Raw genomic sequence first — 25,237 nt, 5'->3', positions numbered from 1 at the left:
GGTTGAGTGTGTCCTCCTCTAGAATGATTCAACACAGCTTATATAGCATATTACAAAATGTAACAATATCCAAGTGGTTAATATTCAAATTAAAAGGTTACAACCGCATCTCCATGATTTTAGACCTTATGATCACAATCCATGATTGCATGTCAAACTTATCTATAAACAGTCACAAATCTTCGGTTGTCACTAGACTCAATTGCATCTCCTTAAGTTTAGACTCCATGATCGCTCTCCATGATTGCATGTTGACTTTCTCTACAAGCCATTATGACTTCTCAATTGTCATTTGATCTAATTGTTAATCGACATCTTTATTTTCTTCGGTTTCTGCCTTCAAGATTCCAAGTGTCAATCATCGACTAGTCGTCATCATATGTCGAAAATTGTATTATGGTCATCGATTATCTTGGTCATCAACAAGCATTTTTGCTATCAACGACTTGTCGATGGTATAATCACTTAATATCGATTTTTGTATTGACGACATGTCGATTTAGAAGGCTCGATCATTTTTAGGTGTCAACAACTCATGTTCATTTTTATTCTGTGTAGTTGTCTTGTTCAAAGTGGTGATAGATTCCCTCTCAAGCAATTGCTCTAGCCTTTGGAGAACCTTAAACTTTGTGTATCGAGAAACTCGAGATTTTAGGTTCGAGTCTTACCCAATTTAATTGCTTTGAGCTATATCTTAAAATAGTAATTCCTCTCCGATCTCTAGCATGGACATAAATGAAGATGGCATGCCTCTGACTAAATTGGGAAATGCACTTAGTTTGATGCATAAAATCTGGCTCAATATATCACTTAAGCACTACACAAAAACAATAATTGCTAGGAAGAATTAAACCACGAGAATGTAATTTTGATGATCTGAAAACCATGAGAAACACAAAAATTAATTATTAGGGCACGCTCTTTCCCATTTGTCAAGGCTACCGCGGATATGGCTCGGTCACAGAGGCCTCGTTTTTCGAGAATTGGTTTGATTTGCTTCTTGATCTATCGATGTCGGACACCCTTGAACTGTAATCCTGTGCTGATGACATATCGAATTCGCTGCCGCTGTGCATGAAGAATGCGGGTTGTAACGGCACTTGAAGCGTGACCGTGTGGCTGTTAAGCATGAGAAGGACCGAGGCCATTGTTGGCCGGTTAGCCACGTTTGCTTGGACGCATAGTAGACCAATATGGACGCACCTTGCAATTTCAGCACTCGAACCAAAAGTTATACAGGGATCGATGATGTTTGACATTGTTCCTTCCCTCCAGTTCTTCCAAACCTGCAAACATTTGACAAACATTGAGCATATTGACTCTGAAACATTATGCAAAATGAGAAGGTATGTTCTTATACTCACATAGCTTATAAGGACCTCCGTGTTATCGCCCACCTGGAAAAGATTGTTCCTTTGACCACTCACAATCTCCAAAACCAGCACTCCAAAACTGAAGACATCGGACTTGACCGAGAATTTTCCAGCAATCGCATACTCCGGTGCCATATATCCGCTGTGCATTGCAAAAAGTCCATCATATTAGCTCGATAGTTTGCCCATTTGATTTTAGTCAGCATTAGCTATAGGTGGTTGTTGCACTTACTAAGTCCCAACAATTCGGTTTGTCTCTGCCTGAGTTTGGTCCAACTCGAATAGCCTCGCCATACCGAAATCTGATATCTTAGGATTCATGTCCGAGTCCAACAAAATGTTGCTGGCTTTAAGGTCCCGATGGATGATACGAAGTCGAGAGTCTTCATGTAGGTAAAGCAGCCCTCGAGCAACACCCATTATTATCTTGTGACGCCTATCCCAGTCGAGATTCCCACGCTTTAGGGGATCTACACATTTTGTTTAAAATCACATTCTATAATACGTTCCTTAATCATTTCAGGAGGATATGATTTCAGGAATGACAACCTGAGAAACATACCGAATATGAACTGATCAAGGCTTGAATTGGGCACAAACTCATAAATGAGAAGCCGCTCGACTCCATCCATACAGAAACCTAGGAGCCTGACCAAGTTCCTATGTTGTAGCCTAGCTAGTAACATGACCTCATTCTTGAATTCTATTTCTCCTTGGCCGGAATTCTGTGACAGCCGTTTCACCGCAATTTTTTGTTGGTTGGAGAGCTGACCCTGAAATTTCATCAAAGTAGGTCCTTGTCAGTATCGCTATGTAATTGAAGCATTGATGTCGTCATGACTATTTTGCTGCTTAAATTTTGAATACAAGAGACCAAAGGATGCTTTGTTAATTAGTACCATGTAAACTGCACCAAAACCGCCTTGTCCAAGCTTCTTGGAATTAGAAAAGTTGTCAGTTGCCGCTCTGATAGTGCCGAAATCAAATTGCAGTGACTCCTCCGTGCTTATTTCATCCACAACTTCACCTAGAAAGAGAAATACGCGGTCATTCAGAACTTGAATGTCTTTATCAGAGTTTATACAATGAAAGCTTCACAAACTTTTAGTATATAGAGTTGCACCTGCAGGCATTACTATCAACTTGCTATTTTGGCCTGCTTAATCAGTTTATGTTAACTACAGACAATGAGAAATGTGTAATTGGACATGCACGAGCGGTGCGCATGAATGTAATGATCGAAGTATCAATTCCATGATCTGGAATTTCAACCCAATCTGTTAAAAGAATGTTGGCCTAATTGTCACTATTGTGCTGGTGCAAAAGCATAGTAATAGGTCAACTTCGTTATTTTCATGATCTTTTTAACCTCATGAACAGTTGCTGTTCCAATGCAAAAAGATAAAGAGTCACCTTCAACTTTTTGTCTGGGCCGCTTCTTCTTCATTTGCACTATCAGGAGTATGACAACGCCGATAACAAGTACCGCAGAAGCACTTGTGGCAACCGCGATGATCACAGTCTTCGTTGAATTGCTCTTTCCACCTGCAAGAGCAAAGGCACATTATGTTTACGATCATTGCAGACCGATTACAAAGTAATACACTGGAGAAATCACTCAAGCGCCATTTCGAATGCAGAAACGAAACGCATTTTAAACATACATCGCACCATTCTTTGATAACTCGAGGGAAAGTTACTCGGATTTCTGGATTTTGTCGTCTTACCAATAGTCGTCTAATAGAGAGTATTAACACTTCAAAAATATCACATTATCCTCCAGAATTTAAAGTTTTTGGGTATAATCGGTTACCCTTTCAAGACTGGGTTGGGCCACCCTCTCGTCAGCAGTATTCTAATCAATCGTGGTTTGGTCATTTTTTTGTTCTTATCTTTATAGAACACTCGGAAGGTCAGAATTCATATGTCTATTTTCAGTATTTTGCCAAACCAAATCATAAGATATAAAAAATATGGAGGAATTTCTTATCTAACTCAATCTCGAGAAATGCTTTATAAAAGATCTTACCGAAACCCTCTGATTAAGTGACATGCCGATTTCTAATTGGTTGCTGATCATTTAATGCACGAGTCGAATATATTTCAGCACCCAATAAAAGTTCGCCACATTATTTAATTAAGAGACTTTCAGTAAAACTTCTCAGAATGTCTAACTCTAATTCTTGTTAACTTCATTTTCAGACGATCAAGCACAATTAAGGTAAGTTTGGCCTCTCTTTTCCATCGACGTCTGATGCTACAAAGTTCTAGTAATAATCTAAGATCTCATGCAAGTACGTGTCATCAGTGTTTCAATTATGGCCTCGAAATTTTCTTTCCCATTTCTTTTACTGTTAAAAAACTTTTTGCGTTTATATTAATTAACACACAGTGGTGATTGAATGATGAGAAGTAGCAAAGATCTGCTAATGATTCATTACCCTAGCCTATAATCACTTACTTTATTAATTCAAAAATCTCATGACAGCTTGTGAGCAATGAATCCATAAGTTGTGATTCAATGAACTGACTATGATAGTTGACTATTAGCCATGTAGATGCATCAAAGATTAGAGTTATGGACCCATTTCTTCCTTTGTCGAAAATATGGACCAACCCATACGTGTTTGGCAAAAAAGTGTTTATCCAATTAAAAAAATTACATGATCTATAGAAACTTTGAATTAAGCATATCTGAACGATTTACAGTGTAAATCTCAAGGGAAATCCCCATAATTAATGACTGATGGTTTTAATCTACCTGAATTATAGAAAAAAATAATACAAAGGCCATGTTCATAACTTGTAACAAAGAGCCTACGTACCTGGCGGTGGAGACGGCATCGGAAGTGGCTCGCCGACTGGGTCGAAGAATCGATCATTGGTCTCGTACCGGAACTGGCAACTTGGGGCCATGATCCTCACTCCAATCTTCCCAACACAACAAGCCGTGAGCTTTGCGATGATTGTCACCAGGCAGTCGCTGCATTGCTGCTCGGTCAAGTCTGGCGTGCACTGTGTCATCGCATAGATCGTGTCGAATCCTGCCGATGTGTTCCCCGTCGCATACTTCCTCAGCGAGCCGCCACCCGCTGCCTCGCCCCGCAGACCGTCCAACAGCGTTCCCAGAGCCGCATTGTACGTGTCTGGGCTCGTGACGTTGTTCACGTTGGACAGCCAGTATTCAGGGTCGGTTGTGACTGTGTGGAAGATTGAGGCGTTAGAGTACCGGACGGTGCAGTTCTCACTGTAGAGGACCGCACCCTTCTGGAGGGGGCAGTGACTGCGGATGTCGGAGGCTGAGCCATCGAGGCAGGCACGGCAGCTCTCGGCGGTGAGGTCGCCGTGGCAGGAGCCGATGACATAGATGGTTTGGGAGGCGCTGGAGACGGCGGCGGAGGCATTGAAGAAGCCGTACGTGAGGGACAAGGAGTTGGTGGTGGAGATGGAGGAGAGGAGGGTGGTAAGGGTGGTTTGGTAGGTGCTGTTGGCGGTGAAGTTTCCGGTGGTGGCACAGATTTCGTGTGGGAAGAGAGTTTGGGCGTTAATGGTGGAAGCAAACATGAGAAGAAGCAAGAGAGGGAGATTTGGGGGAACCATCTTTTCTTAGTTTTTTTGGGTGTTTGGGGTGTTTCTTTGATTAATGTGGATAGGCTAATGTGGAAATCTTGAACATATAGCCTGTGTAGCTCCTACACTAGTTGCGTCGTCGAAATCTGTTTCGTCCACAATTTTTAATTTGGAGCGGGGGTTGTTGCGGCTTGAATTTTGATACTAATGAAACCATTGAAATTTTCCTTTTTCTTTGCCAGAAAACCAGTGATCAACCGAATGGAGGTCAGATGAATATTACTTTTTGAATCATTCTTTTTCTCAACCAGCCATTTCTATATTTTTTGCAGTCAAGCATTTCCTATTATCTTTCATAATCTTTCGGCCAGTGCTGAACGGGAGCATGATGATACAATGAACCAAGGGATAGGTAAGTTATGAGCCATGGTAGAAAAAATCATGGGAGTGACGACGTTGTCTTGGCCAACTCTTTGAATGTAATTGGAATAGTTAGTTGCCACATATATCTCGACCTTCTTGGAAGATGAAGACAGTGCCCGCAAAAGCCAATGGGGTATCCTTCTTTTTACGATGGAATGACATACAGTTTTTTAGGCATTGCTTGACAATGGCGCCATCTCCACTTGTGGGATGGAATTTGTCGTATAGAATCGATTGGTATATGCATCATACATACTTTAGAACCAATTCCTCACCATTGCTAGTATCTACTCCACTTGGACATCCTCACGTGGCCCCAAATTTTGGTAATATGGAACAAACAGAGTTTCAATTCAACTTGAACATCGAATACAACAGACAAACACCATTTGAGTAATTTCGACTTCTTGGCCAATACTGCTTCATATGAGACATGGGCTATACTTCATTATCTCCTGTTTGTTCTTTTTGTAGGACATAATTAACACGAGCTTAGCATTTTTCTTGCTAAAACATTTCTCGTCATTTAGTTAAGTATTTTTGCAGGAAGATTAGTACCTCTTAGCATTATTCTTTCTCAACGAATCGCTAATGGGTCTAGAGAACCTTCCCACTTATCACCTAACAACAATTGAAAAACGTTTTTACAGGTGTTATCATTAGCTTTTTCTTTTTGATATTTCCCCCTCTTGCTCGACAATCGTCATTATGTTTATTTTTTTGGTCAAAATAATTGTCATGATGTTGAAAAACTTGCTTTTGAACGAATCAAAACGGTGTTCCTGAGGCGAAGCATGGGTTTTGCTTAATGTCAACTTTCAATACCAACATCAAATTTTTGTTTAGGGCTTATACTATCCCGACCGCTTAAAATAAGTTTGTTATATACTTGATTCATCACGGGAGCATTTTAAATGCTATATAGCTTAGAACACACGATATAGAGCCTAGATTTTGAACAATTGCCCATAAAATTATGTGAAATATTTAATTACGCGCAACTATTTATTCCATCGAATACCGACTTTACTGTTGATAATATTTTTTACATGAATCATCGTGCCCACTTTTGTAAGACTGTTTTAAGACATAATAATCTTTTCATAATTGTTGATTTTGACTTACGTGATAACCCGTTTATCTTTGCCTTAAGACCAGGCCGCTATGATTTTATATTCAATTTAAAAAATTGCTACGAAGGTTTCAGACTATATTGTATATTAATTATATTATAACCAATGATTGAGATTGGAGTAGAGAAAGACACTAACGAAAGGAAACAATAGAATACTCGAAGTTGATCTTTTCCAACACGCGTGCTTATGGCCCAGGTCAAAACTGCCTTTGCATGACAAGCTCGAACTATGTGCTGTGTTTTCTTTTCAGAATTTCATTATAATATTTGTCATTACATGTGACTTTCATTTTTAGTAACTGATAGCACGTCTTAAGCTAAATCTTATCGATGTCTCTTTTAATCCTAAGCATAAGAGATTTTAATAATATATACTTATCGACAACATAAATTTGCTTATGCATAATTTTGTAATATTTAAATTTCAACGGGACAGTTTAAAACGTGGAAAATATTTCTGACTTACCCGGATTGACCAAGAACAAAGAAGCCTAGTGGGTGAGTGCTAATTGGAATGGGAGAATATAACCAACTTGCAAAGTCTCTTAAGCAATATCAAAAGTTAGTAACCCTATAGATTTAAAAGTAAATGATTTCTAGGTACAAGTGCATGGAGAGTTCCAGCGCAACAACTCAAATTCCGCTTATGTCTCACCCCAAATTCTACAGGAATAGGGGAGCGACACGGCCGTCTTTCCTCTCGAAGGATGCAGCCTCAAATACAACCAAATAACCAACTCCCAAAGATTTCCATCGATATCCCTCTTGCTCTACTGGCCGCTAACTGAGAGACCTCAAAAGATTTGGGAAAAAGAGGAGTGAGCAACCATAGCCCGATGAGTAATGCATCTTTTCTTAGCAGATCGAATATTTACTATGCATCTTTACAAAAGCAATATTGAAACTTGCTTGTCTCAAATCCAATATATAAAAACATACAAGACAAGAATGAGTTATATTGTTTTAACTTAATCATATACATATCATAAAACATTTGTTAAATCAATAATATCATAAAAAATATCAATAGTCCATTGATCGATCTCAATAACTCACGCATCAATGATCTATTCCATTGATTAATCTCATTAAATCAGACATTGCGATTCGCGATTGATTTGGCTTGTCGAGATGTCCGGATCGTAACGCGCGAAAATTTTCTCTCTTTTTCTCCTTTTCCTCTCTTCTTCGCGAGCGAGCTTCTTCCCTTCTCTTTTCTTGTTCTTTCCGCCGCTGCACCTTGCCACTTCAATGCTTGCGTGGAAGCTGTTGAAGGAAATGGGACGATGAGTTAATGGGCTGGGCTTTGAGAACACGGGCTGGGCTGACCCATATATTACAACTTACCTTCCGATGCGCATTCCTATTCCAACACTCTGATCGCCTATTCTCCTCAGCTCGCACGAACCCGCACAAAGTGGATTAGCCTCGACATCACTGAGTAAACACAAGATATTAGGCAGAAGAATACTAGAAGTACAAAAAATTATGTATAATACTCGCTTTAGTGTCAAAAATTTTCGTCGGGTTACTTAAGTGCCACTTTTTGAAAAAAATGATCATTTAAGCGCCTTTGACGAGAAATTCCGATTAAAATGATTACGTGACTTTTATAATTAAAATAGGGATAAGTGCACTACAAGTCCTAAAACTTGTCACAAAAGTGCGTTTGAGTCCTAAAACTTGCAAAAAGTTCATTTGAGTCCTAAAACTTGTCAAAATGGTTCGTTTGAGTCCTAAAGTTAACACTGTTAGATTTACTAACGGAAAATGCTGATGTGGCGCTGACATGTCATTTTTAATTATTTTTCTTGAGACACGCGGCGCCACGTCAGCAAAAATAAAAATAAAAATAGAAAAAACTGAAAAAAAAACCAAAAAAACCCAAAAAAGGAAAAAAAAAAAAACCGGCGGTGGCCGCCGCCACAGCCACCGGGAAGACCGGCGGAGGTCGCCTGGGCCTTCCCAAAGCCCGGCGACCCTCGCCGGCCCCGGGTGAGTCCCCGGCGAGGGCCGGCGACCCTCGCTCAGATCTGGGGCGAGGGTCGCGCCCTCCCCCTGATCGAGGGTCGCCGGCCCTCGCCGGGGACTCGCCCGGGGCCGGCGGAGGTCGCCGGGCTTCGGGAAGGCCCAGGCGACCCTCGCCGGTCCTTCCCGCCGCCGGGCTTCGGCCACCGGCGGTGGCCGCCGGGCATGGCCACCGCCGGTTCTTTTTTTTTTTTTTTTTTTTTTTTTTTTTTTTTTTTTTTTTTTTTTTTTTTTTTCAGTTTTTTCTATTTTTATTTTTATTTTTGCTGACGTGGCGCCACGTGTCTCAAGAAAATAATTAAAAATGACACGTCAGGGCCACGTCAGCATTTTCCGTTAGTAAATCTAACGGTGTTAACTTTAGGACTCAAATGAACCATTTTGACAAGTTTTAGGACTCAAATGAACTTTTTGCAAGTTTTAGGACTCAAACGCACTTTTGTGACAAGTTTTAGGACTTGTAGTGCACTTATCCCATAAAATTTTAACATGAGTTGGCATGTTTTATTAAAAATTCGGTCCATGCGAACGTACAAAACCACGTCGCAAGAGTTAACGTGGCTGGCCTTCCAAAAACGACACCGCACAACTCCCATTCCCAAAAATGACATCGTATGCTTGTCTTCTTTTTTTGTTGTTGAATCGGTTGACTCCCTCTCTCTCTCTCTCTCTCTCTTTGAAGAAACTTAGGACACCGCCGCCAAAGGAGGCGGAGGACACTGAGAGGCCGATGGAGGAGGAGGTGCGGCCGGCAGTGGCTTAGGCGAAGGAGCTAGAGGACGCCGTTGTGCACGTCGCTCACACGTCGAGCGAGGAGCAGTTGTTACGGCAGCGCACGCTCGCACTCGGCTCATCCATTCGCCACTTTAAGGCCTCCATCGGTGCTCAGGCGAGCAGCAGGCTGCTAGATTCGAAGCTTGTCGACAGGCTTGAGGAGGAGCTGCAGAGGGCCAGGTGCATCATGGCCGACGAAGACGCATCGTCATTTCTTTCGTCGAAAGCTCAAGGTGTGTTTGACTCGGCTCGTTCTCTTTCCTTATCATCTGCCACCAGTTTCGCTGTCCTTATCGTTTACGTGTTTGTCGTGGTGGATGATGGTGACCGCGACGCGCGGGCGGCTCCCTGGAGGGGAAGAGTGTGATTTTGGGGGAAAAAATTGAATTAGGATTTCGAGTTTGGGGCAAAACTTGAAAATGACGTCGTTTAGGAGATAATATGTTGACGAAGCACGCCAGTGAGCCACGCAGGTAGGAATTATTAATAAAATATGGACACGTTAAATTTCCAGAACTTTTGGTACTAAAGTGAGCTCCGTACATAATTTTTGACATTTTTAGTGTTCTTCTGCCCAAGATATTATTAGGTTCATATTTTTTCCTATAACGATTTGGATTACATGGCTGGCAAGTCTTGCTCGCAATCCGACATAACCACCTGTGATAAGCCGTCTCAGACTAGAACTAGTTCTAACATAATCTAGAAAAGAAATTAACAAGCAACCTATTGAAATGACGAGAATTAAACACCAAAGTATTTAAAATCTCGAAATGAAAGAGTATACATGACTTTGTTGTTAAGCTCCGGGACAGAAACCCCCATAAACTAGATAAAATCATGAATTTTCCTAAACCATGCGTATCATCTAAATGAAACTAAACTAGTCCTAACTCTAAAATCTAACAACCTAATCAAGATCTTTTTTTTTTCTAAACAGTTTTCTATTTTATTATTTTTTTGACGTTTTTCCCAAATTATTTTATATTTAAAGCATTAAATCAAACGTGCCCAAGAGGCTTGCCCATACCAACACATATCCACGTGCAAAGAAACCATTTCAGATACCAATTAACTGCAGGTCTGAACAAATGCACATCTACACGTAACCTCTTGTAAGACGACTAAACCTGTTTAAGCTCAAAGTTCATGTCAGTAGTGCAATTGCACCACGACTTGGATCAAATTTAATCGTTGACTAAGCCATCTAGAGCCAAAACCGCAGCAATTCCTCCCTTAAAAGCTCGAATTCCAGCACTTGAATGGGCTAATCAACGTGAAGTGCATTGAATTAACAGCTACACACCGCGCATAAGTTAACTAGCTAACCCATGGTACCAAACTGTCGTAGAAATCCAGCATATAAATGTCCAATATAGCTCTACGATAATGGGGCCAGGAAGGCGATCAGTCTGCACTGGCCAAAAGTGTACCTTGGGGCCGTGAAGAAGATTCAGCGAGAAAACACAAGACCGACGACGGCACGAGTGATAGCAATGTCGATTTGGCTGGACGAGACGTGACGAGCTTGTAAGATATCGACCATGGCGATGTCGAGGAAATGTGAACCGAAACATATTATATACTTCCGTGGCATCGTGACCAACGACGAACAAAACAACAGTGATCTGGTACTGGAACAAAACAAATGGCGGCGGTGCTCACGTACTGCACGGACCAGTAGAAGTATTGGCAAATCTCCCGGAGAATGGTGGTACCGTTCCTAAGGAGAATCACTTCTCCGAGCTGTTGTTTCGGTGAAGCCCCCTGGGGTGGTCAGCACGTTGTGGATGGTCTGAGAGACCGTGGCGGCTCTCTTGTGGATCACGAACTCGAAGCTCCCTCGGCGCTCATCAGCTTCGCGGTGTCTTCCTTGTTCATAATTCGAAAGCTTCTGAGTCTTTTTTTCAGAACCGTCGCAGGTCGACCCCTCTCTTTTTTCTCTGAGTCTCAGCACCCCCTACATGATTCCTTTCCTGTCGGTGGTTTTCATTGCCATGTAGCAAAAGATCAGCAACGTCAATCTGGATGCGGAACATTACCATAGACCGAATAGAAAGCAAAATCACACGAAAGAAGAGATTCTTGACTTAGCTTAGTGATTGTCGTCGAAGTCTGCAGGGTGAGATGAGTACAAGACGACGATGTGATGGTGCTCCTGGGTTGTTCAGGACAGCGATCTAAACTCGCCGATGTCTACTCGTTCTCACTTGACGGAGTAACCCGCGAGCAGGGGAGGGCAGAGGAGGAAAGCAGATACCAGTAGAGGAGGAGCCACCCCCCGTTCAGTGGACTCCTTCCTCTCTTTAGATTACTCATGACCAAGGTGTCCCTCCCCCCCCACTTCAAAATCTCTCTTTTTACCTTTACGTGCTCTTGCCTGTGTGACTTGCCAGCCCCAAGGGCTCTCTCTTTTATTCATGCTTAGCCCCTTGTCTGCTGCATGCTTCACTTAATTCTCATGCTTATTCTCCTTTTGTCCTTTTTCGTTAGGAGATTAGACAACTCATTTTGCGTTCCCCTTCATCTTTGCCGAATGTGGCTTTAATCTTCCACGACTCCCAATTCTTGAACAGCTATCACAATGCCTGCCGCCACCACCTCTATGTATTGCAATTTCAGCCTGCAACCCGGTTCTGTCCACGCAAAGAAATGCCTCTTTTTAGCTTAGTTTGTAAGCTGCAAAGTCAGCTGTTTTGCAGCTGAGGCTAACGGTTTCGGGCTCTCTATCCATCTCTATGTCTAGTTCAATTTTAGTCCAGCGGGAGCCAAGAGGGGACTGGCCGTAGGAGACTTTATTATGAAAGGGAGAGTGAGAGAGAGAGGGAACCACGAATCAAGCTATGAGCTTGATTAATGCGAGAGCTCAATCGTCTTCATCGATTTAAATTTTCCCCGTCGGGGTTCATATCCTAAAATCATGATGTCCCTAGTTACTAAGTGCAGTGGAAAAAATGGATGCATGATGAGGTAATGCAGATGTTCCCAATTAAAGGTCGACTCCTCGGTTTGACTAAAAAATCCACCAAAAAAGCGAATTTTTTACTTATTCATGAAGTGGTACGCACACACTAATGAAATGAAATGCAATGAATGCGGAATTTGACATATGGACTATTTTGCTCGGGGATCAAGCTCTGTCGCGATAAGAATCTTAAGCTCCGACGTGATTTTTTTTTTTTATAGATGTGCGCTTACCGGACGGTGAAATTCAAGTGTCAATGCTATAAAAGCTCAAATTTCATATTTCTAATGTCAAACAAGAAACAATTATTTAAAATCCACATAGCAAAGGGATATTGTACTTTTTGATTCATCATGACAATAAATGCTCCTATGACAAGCTAATTGAAGAAAAGTAGGATGTAGTACCTTTGAAAGATCAAGACGACAATTCGCGCATAGGATAAGGAAAGAAGCAGTCCTATTACACAGGACGGAAAGTCAATGAATACGGTTCGTGAAATTTACAAGTACAATAGAAAGAGTAAACACTTGACTAGACCTGACTTAATTAACTGGGGATTTTATAGGTTTTCGAGAATCTACATGGAATCTTCAAAGATGTGACAATTATTGGATCAAGCGAGATTAAACCTTACTCCTAGACCGTAGGTTATATAACTTTTACCTATGTTGCGATACAGAAATTATGAGGAGAGACGTATGATTACAATCGGGTGGGATTGGAGAATATTGATTGTGACGTGGGTCGGTGTGAACAAAATTGTACTATAAAAGGTCCCCCTACTTTGATCAAACCAAGCAAATGCAGCATGCCTAAGCTTAAGATGTAGACATATTCGTTTGCAATGTGCGTTGTCATGAAATGTCATACTTTTAGCCTAGTTATTGAGATAAGACATGAGCTTTGATTTGTCTATCTCGTCAAGAACTTGCTCCTTTTGATTTCGTTCACTTTTACGGCTCACCTGCATTCTCATATATGAATAGTGACGGATCTAGAATCTTAGGGTCGAATGACCAAGCTTGTGCTTAATGATTATTTATACAAAGGAAAATTTCAAATAAGAGTTTGAAGTGCCCTCATTTTTTCAAATAAGTACCTGAAGTGGACATTGTCTCAAATAAGGGCATGGAGTGGCTTATTAGTCTCAAATAAGGGCATGAAGCAGCCAAATCGTCTCAAATAAGGATTTTTGGCCGGCCGGTGACTATTCCGACGTCGGAGAAGAGGTATTTTAGTCAAAAAAATTTTAAATATATATTTTTAATTTTTTGATTGTTTTACTTTAATTTTCTTTTCCTTTTCTTTTTCTTTTTTTTTTCTTTTTCTCTCTTCCCTCTTATGGCCATCATCGGCGACCTCCGCCAGCCTCAGGCGAGGGTTGCCCTCGCTGGCGTTGGGCGACGGCCGCCCTCGGCCTCGCCTGGGCTGTTGAGGGTGACCCTTGCTTGATTTGGCGAGGGAAACCCTTGCCCGACGCTGGGTTGCCCTCACCGGTGTCGGGCGAGGGCCGGCCCTGCCTAGGTTGTGAGGGTTGCCCTTGTCAGCGTCGGGCGAGGGTCGCCTCGCTTGGACTGGGCGGGTGATGGTGGCTTGCGTTGGGCGGTCCTCGCTTGAGTCTGGCAACCTCCGCCGTCGCCGTTAGAGGAAACAGGGAAAAGAAAAAGAAAAGGAAAATAAAAAGCAGAAAAAGGAAAAAAAAGGAAAAAAGGAAAAAAAATGCCCTTTGGCCAGCAAGATTAGGCCCTTTTTTGAGACTGATAAGCTACTTCAGGCCCTTATTTGAGACAAGGTCCACTTTAGGCCCTTATTTGAGAAAACGATGGCACTTCAGACTCTCGTTTGAGACAAGGTCCACTTTAGACTCTTATTTGAAAAAACAAAGGCACTTTAGGCCTTTATTTGGAATTTTCCCTTTATATAAGGCATGACTTTTTGTGGCGAAAAGTACTTAAAAGTCATAAACCTATTGCATTGATACCAATTCAGTCATAAACCTTTCAATTGGATTAATTTAGTCATGAACCTTTTCACATTAGTACCAATTCAGTCCATCTGATCAATTTAGGCTAGAAATTGTTGATGTGGACGCTGGTCGTCCTACATGACACGGCCGGCACTGATGTGAACAATTTTTTTAATAATTTTTAATAAATCTTCGATTCTTTTATTAATTTTTTCCCTTTTTATTCCTTTGCTTTCTTTTCTTTCCTTTCTTTTTCTTTGGCCCGTCATCGGTGATCGGCCATGGCCGACGACCAGCCATAGGCGAGTGTTGCCTTTGTAGGATCTGGTGAGGGTCCTCTCTAGAGGTCGTGAGGGTGGCCCTTGCTAGATTTGGCGAGGGCGAACCTCACCCAGGCAACGAGGGTCGAGCCCTTGCCAGATTCGACAGAGGCCACCCTCGCCAGATTTGGTAAGGTAACCCTGGCCCAGGCCGTGAGGGTTGTGCCTTTGCTAGATCCGGAGAGGGCCGCGACGCCCTCTGTTGTGGCCGGTCACCGACCCTTGAATAGCACCGGCCATAGGCCAAAGAAAAAGAAAAGGCAAGTTAAAAAAGGAAAGGAAAAAAAGGGAATTTTTTTTAAAATATTAATAAAAAATTTGAAAATTTATTAAAAAATTATCTATCTCAGTGCTGGCCACACCACGTAGGACGACCGGTGTCCACGTCAACAATTTTCGATCTGAATTGGTCGCATGGACTGAATTAGTACCAATGTGAAAAGATTTATCACTGAATTGGTCCAATCAAAAGATTAAGGACTGAATTGATACTAATGCAATATGTTTATGAATTTTTTGGTACTTTTCCTTTGTGAGTATCCTTCACTTCCAACATCCTATGAATCTGGATTTAATCCCAAGCCATTGAAGCCATATGACTCCTCAAAATTTTGATGATCCAAAAACCATGACAAAGACAAAAAGTAATGCGGAGGGCACGCTGATTACCCCCGTGGGTACGGCTGGGTCATAAAGGCCTCGTTTTTTGAGAATTGATTCGATTTGTTTCTTGATCTCTCGACCTCAGATAACCTTGAACCGTAATCTTGCATGGATGACATATCAAATTCGATGGTGTTATGCACAAAGAATGCGGGTCTCGATGGCACTTGGAGAGTGACCGAGTGGCTGTTAAGCATGAGGAGGACTGAGGCCATCGTTGGCCGGTTAACTGCGTTTTCTTGGACACATAGTAGACCAATGTGGATGCACCTCGCAATTTCAGTACTCGAACCAGAAGTTATAGAGGGATCGACGATGTTCGATATTGATCCTTCCCTCCAATGCTTCCAAATCTGTAAAAATTTGACAAAAATTAAGCAAATTGATCTCCGGAATATTATGCGAAATGGGAAGGTTTGTTCTTATACTCACATAGCTTGTAAGGACCTCCATGTCATTGCCCATGCAGTGATTGTTCCTTTGACCGCTCACAATCTCTAAAACCAGCACTCCGAAACTAAACACATCTGACTTGATCGAGAAGTGTCCGTGCATCACATACTCCGGCGCCATATATCCGCTGTGCATCACAATAAGTCCACCATATTAGTTCTATTGTTTGCTTTGTTCTATTGGTAATCATTAGCTCTAGGAGGTTGTGGCACTTACTAAGTCCCCACAATTCGGTTTGTCTCTGCCTGAGTTTGGTCCAACGTGAACAACCTCGCCATACCAAAATCCGATATCTTAGGATTCATGTCTAAGTCCAACAAAATGTTGCTGGCTTTGAGGTCTCGATGAATGATACGATGTCGAGAGTCTTCGTGTAGGTAAATCATCCCTCGAGCGACACCCATTATTATCTTGTGACGCCTATCCCAGTTGAGATTCGCACGCTTTAGGCGATCTACGTGTTTTGATGGAATCACATTCTATAAGATGTCAATTGATCACTTTGTGAGGATCTGATTTCACAAATGACAACCCTAGAAACATACCAAATATGAACTGATCAAGGCTTGAATTGGGCACAAACTCGTAAATGAGAAGCTGTTCGTCTCCTTCCAGACAGAAACCTAGGAGACTGACCAAGTTCCTATGTTGTAGCCTTGCTAGTAATATGACCTCGTTCTTGAATTCTACTTCCCCTTGGCTGGAATTCCGCGACAATCGTTTCACTGCAATTTCTCGTCCGTCGGAGAGCTGACCCTGAAATTTCACCAAAGTATGTCCTTGTGAGTATTGATTGGTACATTGAAGCATTTCCATGAGTATTATATTGATGTCGTCTTTGACTAGTTGGTTGCTGAAATTTTGAATACAAGAGAGTAAAGTACGTGCTTTGTTAATTATTACCTTGTAAACAGCACCAAAACCGCCTTGTCCAAGCTTCTTGGAATCAGAGAAGTTATCTGTTGCCGCTCTGATAATGCTGAAATCAAATTGCAGCGACTCCGCCGCGCTAAGTTTGTGCACAAACTCACCTAGAAAGACAAAAATGCAGTCACTCAAAAAGCGAGCATCATTATCTTTTCATGGTTTTCATAATGAAAGTTTCACAAACTTTTAGTCTATGTAAGTGCACCAGCAGGCATTACTAATAAAACCTAAACCCTTAACCCTTCATAAAGTTTTTGGCCTAATTGTCGAAAGCGATACAGCTCTTACTACTTTGCTGGTGCAAAATCATAGTCATTAGTCAACTTAATTATTTTCATGATCTTTTTTAACCTCATGAATAGTTGCTGTTCCAATAAAAAAGGATGAAGACTCGCCTTCAACACTTTGTCTGGGCTGCTTCATCTTCCTTTTCACTTTCAGGAGCATGACGACAACGCCGATGACAAGTAGTGTAGAAACACTTGTGATGGCCGCAATGATCACAGTCCTCGTTGAATTGCTCTTTCCAACTGCAAGAGAAAAGGCACATTATATTTATGATCATTGCTTACTGCTTACTAAGTAATACACTATAGACATTACTAAAGCGCCATTACGACCGTGAAAACGAAACTCATGTTGCAACGATATAACAAGAACAGATACGCACCACAAATTATAATGTGAAAGTGACATCGTACCGTTCGCTGTTAACTCAAGGGAAAGTTATTCAGAATTCTGGATTTTGTCATCCTACCAATTTTCGTCTAATAAGATTAGGAATATATCACATTATTGTAAGAGTTTTTCTAATGTGGGCTTATATTAATTGAGATTGTAATTAACCGTTTTACGGGATTGGTCTAGCAAGGTATGATTTAAAGATTCTTAATTAGTCTAATATGAGGCCTGGCTTGCGTGAGTCGAGTTGAGCACGATCCGTAATGAGAAGGCCAAGCCGAAAACTCTATAAATAGAGCTGGAAGTCTCTCTTCTAGCCCTAATCTCTCTCAAACTCTATCTAATGCTCTCATAAGGATTTAGAGAGAAAATTCTCTCTCTCGAGAGAGAGGGCTGAATGGCGATCTCATTGCGCTAGGGATCAGGAGGGTAATAGGGGAGAAGCGCTTAAGCTATAGATCGTCGCTATTCCACATTCAAGAGAATATGGATCCTAAATCAGGTGCACAAATCTCTTTAATCCATTACATTGTTTCTAGCTTCTAGTTGTGGTGATCCTAGGGTGTCGTTTGAACGATGGCCAATATGTGGTATCAGAGCCGCCATAGTCTAGAACTCGAACTTTTGGATTTGGCTTGTTATCAGAATTTTTATCTGATGAAAATTGTTTTTGATCACATATTCGGACTCTTCTCGTCGAGATGAGCGTTTTGGTGGGTGGCGCGCCTCCGAAAGAGGCCGCATGCGGCCCCACGCGTGGCTAGGTGCCGAGGTAGTGCCGGTGCGTTTGGCCACGCTCCGCCACGCGCAGTCACGTGTGGCCACGTGTCGTGAGCAGGTTGGCTCGTCCGGCCAAGCGCGGTGACACGTGTCATCGCTTTTATGCATGCGTGACACGTGTCGCGTGATGTCATTAGTGACGTCAGCACGCCGATCTGGGTTGACCGTTGACTCGGGCGACTTGACCTAGTTTGACCCGTTGACCAAACCGGTCATACGATCGGACCAGACGACAATCGGATCGGTTGACCGTTGACCGGACCAGTTGGACCAGTTGAACCGGTTTGTCAAGCTGGCCCCATGCACTGCGCGTACGCTTCACACACCGCTCGTTGAGGATGCTCGTGAGGGCACGTCCGAGCTCCGTTTGGGGTGTTCTTAGTATCGCTGTGCTCATTTTGAGATGCTCTACATTGTGGAGTATTCATTTTACATGTTTGATGCTATTAAGGGTATGAAAATACGTATATAACCCTATATACATGTATTTTAGGGTATATTTGTGTATTTTCATGTATTTCTCTATGGTCTTGGAAATACAATAGCAAGCTCACATGTATATCATCACATAAAGAATGTGTAGAGCTAATTCATTGATAACATGTATAAGGTCTCACATGTATCGATGGATGGAGTGATATAATTGTCATGACATGTAATTTTAGTGACAAATTGCCCGTCTTCAAGTCTAAAATTACATGTATATGGTAAATGTGAGATATAAAGTTCATATCCCTGGTATGAGAGATTTTCAAGGGTTCAGTTGGGTAGTGATCGCCAAAGTGGCACACTTAATTGGATTTGAGAAATATCGGTCTCATATTATGGTGAAATGTCTCCTGTTATAATGTGTGGTCATACTCCTAAAGGAAGTGATTGTGTATTGGATCATAGAGGGACACATGTACAACATATGCTTGAGGAATGACTAATCCTAGTGATTCATACACCCAAAGGTAGTGAATTCACGAAGATTAAAATATATTCTTATGGCCGCTATTATGTGAAGAGTATATAACTGCATGTCATGTATTCTGCCCAAAGGTGATTATATGATGATGTATGTAACTCTCAGTATAGTACTCACATGATGCTAATTGTATACATTGCTTGTATTTTCTCAGTCACCTTTTCTGTAAATGGCAACTCCATTTCTATTGAGGTTCTTACTGGTTCAAACTTTAAGAAATGGAAAGAGGATTTCTGTTTGGGATAGAGCTTGCAGATATTTACATTGCTTTTACCGAGGATAAGCCGGCAGACCTCACTGCTGATAGTACGGGTCTCGAGAAGGCACACCGTGCTGATTGGGAAAAGAGCAATCGGATTTGCTTGTTATTTATGAAGCGATCTATTCAGGAACACTTAATAAGTGGTTTGCCAGCGGACTGCACTGCTAAATAGATGTTGTAAGCTATGGAAGCTAGAAACCGTGTCTCGTCTAATGCTGAAATTGGGACACTTCTACAAGGACTCTTCAATATGAGATATGATGGTTCAGGTGGGGTTAGGGATTATGTTCTTAGGATGGTAGACCTGTAGACAAAACTTAAAACTCTTAATGTTTCCATTCTTGATACTTGCATTGTGCATCAAACCCTAAACACCCTTCCGCCTGATTTTGGGATTATCAAGACCAATTATAATTTTCAAGATGAAACCTGGTCAATTAATGACCTGATAGCCAGGGTGGTGGCAGAGGAAGAGAAGCTGAAAAAGGAGAAAGGGCACCTTGCCCTATATGCCTCGAGTTCCAGTAGCCAAAGGGGTAAGAGGTTCAAAAATTGTACTCATAAAGGAACTCATGAAACCACCAGTCATTCGGATGATTCGGGTCCTAAGAAAGCATCCTTAAAGAAGGATGGTGACCGCTGCTACTTCTATAGAAAGAATGGTCATATAAAGAAAAACTACAATAGATATAAAACTAGGTTATCTAAGCGTGAGCATTCAAGTAATGATTCTTTGGCACTTGTTTGTGAATCCAACCTATCAGAAGCCCCATCCATTTATGGAGGCTAGATAGTGGTGTAACCAATCATGTTGAGTTTGCCATACAAGAATTCACAAACAGAAGGAAGCCAAATCAGGATGAATCAAAGCTCATTGTACGAAACAACAACAAAGTCGACGTTGAGTTCATGGGAGATGTCATTTTGATTCTAGATTTTGGTTTCAATTTGATGTTAAGAAACACTTTTTATGTACCTTCCTTTAGACAGAACTTAGTTTTCGTGTCTTATTTGGACATGTGTGGCTACTCTTTTGAAATAAGAAACAATGTTATTACTATGTTTTTTAATTCAAATAAGGTTGGGTGCTGTAATATATCCAATGGGTTGTATAGATTGTGTTTTAACTCCCAATGATATATACGTCGCTTATATAGCTGAAAATGTTGTTTCCAAAAGACCTCTGCCTAAGGAACAGTCTTACACATTTCTAGGGAAAGAATGGAAAGGCTGATAAAGGCTGACATTTTACCTTCTCTTGAAGGTGACCTAGATACTTGCGTAGATTGTTGTATGGGTAAGATGACCAAGATAAAGAAGAAAACTGCAGTCCGTAGTTCTGACATGTTGGAGGTCATTCACACTGATATTAGTGGACCCAATACGACAATTTTGTGTAGAAAGTATTATTTCATCACATTTATTGACGACTATTTTCGATATGATTATCTGTACTTGATTAAGAAAAAGTCTGAATCTCTTGACAAGTTCAAGATTTTTTGGACTAAAGTTGAGAAACAATTGGGAAAAGTTATAAAGGTTTTCAGATTTAACCATGGTGGTGAGTATTATGGCAAATATGGCGATGCTGGACAGTTTAAAGGGCCATTTCCCAAATACTTGGAGGATTCGAGGATAAAAGCTCAGTTTACTATGCCTAGGAGTTTTGAACAGAATGGTGTAGCCGAAAGGCGCAATCGCACCCTTATGAAAATGATGAGGAGTATGATTAGTAAGACTAATTTACCTAGTTTTCTGTGGGGTGAAGCTTTGAAAACCGCACTTTATATTCTAAACCTTGTTTCTACCAAAGCCGCTCCATTGACTCCTTTTGAGTTATGGACTGGATATAAACCTAACTTGAATTATCTTAAGGTTTGGGGTTATTCTGCAGAAGCGAGGTTATATAATCCAATATTAAGTAAGTTGGACTCCAGAATCACTCGGTGTTACTTCATATCTTACCCAAATCATTTGAATTGATATCGATTTTATAATCCTCATGGAGGTGCAAGAATTGTAGAATCACTGATAGTGAAGTTTCTGGAATTTGATGTAGTTGAAAAGGGTAGCTGCTCATAGACAATTGAGGATAACAGTATGGTGGGAAATACTGTGTTGATTTCTCTACCTATACAGACGATTGTGGAACCTCCTACACTATAAATTGAGCCTGTTGAGGTTTAGGATTCTGTTGTTGAGGTAGCTCCTGATAAAGTCCCTCAAACCCCCTAGGTGCAGGATGGGGCTGTAGTAGATGCACTCAGGAGATCCATCAAGTAGAGACGATCAGTTATATCACCAGACTATATAGTCTATCTGAGAAAGCATGACTACGATATCGGCTATGTCATTGATCCAATGACTTATGCAGATGTTGTTTCTTGTTCTCAGTCAGATTTGTGGTTAGATGTGATGAAAGACGAGATATAGTCTATGAAACATAATGGTGTTTGGGAGCTTATTGAATCGCCTGAATGTCACAAGCCTATCGGTTGTAAATGGGTCTATAAGACCAAAAGGGATACCAAAGGAAAGATTGAGAAGTTTAAAGCCAGATTGATAGCCAATGGTTTCACTCAGAGAGAAGGAGTAAGCTATGAAGTAACTTTCCAGTCTATTATGAAGATTCTTTCAGAGTGATCATGGCATTAGTGGTTCATTTTGATAGTTACACCAGATGGATGTTAAAAATGCTTTTTTGAATGAAGACCTTGATGAGGAAGTCTCTATGGTGCAACTCGAAGGTTTTGTAGCGGATGATTCATGTAAGCTTATGTGTAGACTGAAAAAGGCAATTTATGACCTCAAGCAAGCTTCTAGACAACGGTACTTAAAGATTCATAGTGTTGTCACCTCATTAGGTTTTGTTGAGAATAAAGTAGATCAGTGTATATACATTAAGGTCAGTGGGAGCAAATTTATTTTTCTCGTACTTTATGAGACAAAGTGGATGTTGTCGAAGAATTTTGATATGAAAAACCTTGGTGAGGTGTCTTTTGTCCTTGGCATTGAGATCCATAGAGATCATTCTGTCCAAGTATTGGGTTTATCTTAGAGGACATATGTTGATCGTATTTTAGAAAGATTCAGTATACAGTATTGCAAGCCAGGAATTGCTCCTGTCATTAAGGGTGATAAACTGAGTCTGTCGTAGTGTCCTCACTCAGATATTGAGAAAGCTCAAATGAAAAATGTACCTTATGCTAGTGCACTTGAAAATATCATATATGCTCAAGTTGCACTAGACCAGATATTACTTTTGTAACAGGGCTTTTAGGAAGATATCAGTCAAATCCAGGACACGATTACTAAGTTGCTGCTAAGAAGGTTTGAGGTACTTAAAAAGGACGAGACTATATGTTGATTTATAGACATGTTTAGGACTAGCAGCTAGTAGGGTATTGGGATTTAGACTTTGCTGGCTATCAGGATGACTTAAGGTTGACAACATCTTTAAGTTAGCGGGAGGTGTAGTATCATGGAAAAGCCAGAAATAGAATTTGGTAACATCCTCTACTACACAAGCGGAGTTTGTAACATGCTTTTCGGCTGCTACTCAGGCTATTTGGTTCTGAAACCTCATTAGGGAGTTGGTCGTGTTTGACTTTGTGGATAAACGCATACAGTTGTATTGTGACAATAACTCTGCAGTATTGTTTATCAACAACAGAGATCTCAAGGGGTCTAAACACATAGAGGTCAAGTATTTGACCATAAAGGAAACAGTTCATAAATGTGACATTAAAGTAGAGCATATTTCCACAGATGATATGGTTGCAGATCCACTAACTAAAGGCCTTCGCCCTTGTGTATTTGAACATGTCGTTTGCATGGGCTTAGGAGCATCATGGGATGCTGTTGTTTAGTGGGAGCTGTTTTTGTTTTGCTCTAATAAAATTTGCATCTGTGTTTTGTTACATTTAGTAACAATTTTGGATATGTAGCAACTCCTTTGCATTCAAAAGGTGTTTGTGAATGCATTGTTATTATGTTGAATACATATATCTGGTAAAAATCTCAACGTATTGTGTAAATCTTGAGTAAAGGCTAGGGGCATCCAGTTATTAACCTTAATGATATGTCTTGTTATACATAAAGTGAAGTTAACTATAAGGACGAGACATATGGAGGTTCATTGGAACCATAAGGATATTCTCTAGTGACACATCAGATTTTGTGACACTTAAGGAGAAAGAATGTTGATTAACAAGGGGATGACACATAAGGTATCACTTTCTTTGAGGGGTTATTCATTTGCCTCACAACCATATTGAATCCATATCAGTAGAATTAAAAACACTCGTGACCATGGAAGGCTTTGTGTGAGTTACTGCCACGATTCGGTATTTGAGATTTTATGGGATCAGATTGACTATTAAGAATAATCACTAGACCAACATAAATGTGCGAACATACAATACAGTTTCAATTAATATAGCCCAAGTGAGAGAATGTAAAAGTTTTTCTAATGTGGGCTTATATCAATTGAGATTGTACTTAATCGTTTTACATGATTGGTCTAATAAGGTATGATTTAAAGATTCTTAATTAGCTTAATATGGGGTATGGCTTGTGTGGGCCGAGTTGAGCCCGGTCCGTAATGAGAGGGTCTGGTTGAAAACTCTATAAATAGAGCTGGAAGTCTCTCATCTAGCCAACAATTATTCTCTAAAATTTTTAAATTTTTAGGAATAATTGGTTTCCTTTTCGACTTCAATTGCATTACTTTTATGAATTTCTTACGGAAATCAGAGTAGACAGTGATATGGTTTACAGAAACAGAGCGGAGCAAGGAACATCCAATGCAAGTTTGCAAATCTTTTGCAGAGTTATCAGACGTTCCCAATGTGCCGATATGGGACCAATATATACATGCGTATCACCAACAATGGATATTCTCATCTTAGAGGAACACCACAATGGAGTTGACCACCATTGTGGTGGTGATCAGTGCTAATGAAAAAAAACCAGTTTGACCCTGAAGATTGTAACCCTAGGTTGATTTTGATCTCTCTCTCTTACATGACCACTGTGGTAGAGAGAACACCAATCACGGTGGTCGTCGCCAGGTTGGGTCACCATCTTAGGCGGCGGTGATCGAATCGATTGTCCTTCAGTCTTAGGTCTTATTTATTTAATTATTTGAATATTTTATTTTTTACCCCATCCTATCATATGTTCATTAAAACTTAAAATGTCAGAATATGACTATTTTTCAGTATTTTTCCAAACCAAAATGTAAGTCATAAAAGATATGGAGCAATTTCTTATCGAACTTATAAGTAATAAGAGATTTTACAGAAACTCTCTTATTTGGTGATGTTGATTTTTATTGATTGCTGATCATTTAATGCACGAGTCCCTTTTATTTAAACACCTAATAAGAGAATTTCCATAAAATTTCTTAGTATGTCTAACATTGCTGATGTGCGCGGAAGCGTGAACGAGAGCGAGGGAATCAGGACGTGAAACAGAGTGGAAGAAGAAAATCACACTAGAAGTTTACGTGATTTGGTCCGAGTCTCGAAACCTATGTCCACAAGGAGAGCCAACAAATAAATCACTATCAAATCGGAGAAGTATTACAGAGTTTACAATCACTCGCAGTCAAGTGTTTCTCAGTCATATAATTACACTCGAAATCTATGATGTTTAACCTCACGTAAACACTCAAAATGGATGTAAATATATGCACAAACACGGGGATCTTCAAGAGAGCACCTTCTTGCTCTCACTTCCCACGCGAGCTACAGCTCTCACCTCCTTCCGATGAGAGCTTCTCTCCGTCTCCACCGTGGGCCTCACATTGTGGCCTCTTTCCACCTTGCTCACCAGCTTCCTCTTCTTTATTTAAAGAGAAGCTAACGTGGAGAGAGAGGACAAAAGAAGACAAGAATAAGAGGCATGACGAGCCATCATTATTCTTTCTCTCGTCTGCCAT

The 25,237-nt window shown here is 40.8% G+C and overlaps 3 protein-coding genes across 3 annotated transcripts in view; all 3 read right to left on the bottom strand.

Moving 5' to 3' along the window:
* The window catches only part of LOC115673819 (cysteine-rich receptor-like protein kinase 26), a 26,697-nt gene extending 10,008 nt beyond the window's left edge, over positions 1-16,689 (bottom strand). Inside the window, exon 1 of the mRNA XM_030596074.2 lies at positions 16,577-16,689. The gene's annotated coding sequence lies outside the window, so the exon portion shown is untranslated. The remainder of the gene's footprint in view (positions 1-16,576) is intronic.
* LOC115673823 (cysteine-rich receptor-like protein kinase 44) lies at positions 733-5,173 on the bottom strand. Its single transcript, XM_030596076.2, has 7 exons — positions 4,199-5,173; positions 2,787-2,918; positions 2,273-2,400; positions 1,936-2,146; positions 1,606-1,843; positions 1,365-1,515; positions 733-1,286 (listed from the first exon to the last, which is right to left on the bottom strand). Exons 1-7 carry the CDS (start codon positions 4,971-4,973, stop codon positions 939-941), a joined length of 1,983 nt encoding a protein of 660 aa, XP_030451936.2. The 5' UTR covers positions 4,974-5,173; the 3' UTR covers positions 733-938.
* Positions 15,065-25,237, bottom strand: LOC115673837 (cysteine-rich receptor-like protein kinase 44). The gene is made up of 7 exons (XM_056316164.1): positions 25,057-25,237; positions 16,952-17,130; positions 16,577-16,753; positions 16,219-16,429; positions 15,890-16,127; positions 15,653-15,800; positions 15,065-15,573 (listed from the first exon to the last, which is right to left on the bottom strand). Exons 1-7 carry the CDS (start codon positions 25,235-25,237, stop codon positions 15,223-15,225), a joined length of 1,485 nt encoding a protein of 494 aa, XP_056172139.1. The 3' UTR covers positions 15,065-15,222.

The sequence above is a fragment of the Syzygium oleosum genome, unplaced genomic scaffold (assembly GCF_021117445.2).
Source record: "Syzygium oleosum isolate NSW1041296 unplaced genomic scaffold, Sole_v2.1 Sole_v2.11, whole genome shotgun sequence".
Lineage (NCBI taxonomy): Eukaryota > Viridiplantae > Streptophyta > Magnoliopsida > Myrtales > Myrtaceae > Syzygium > Syzygium oleosum.
This window is presented reverse-complemented; position numbering and strand designations above follow the sequence as displayed.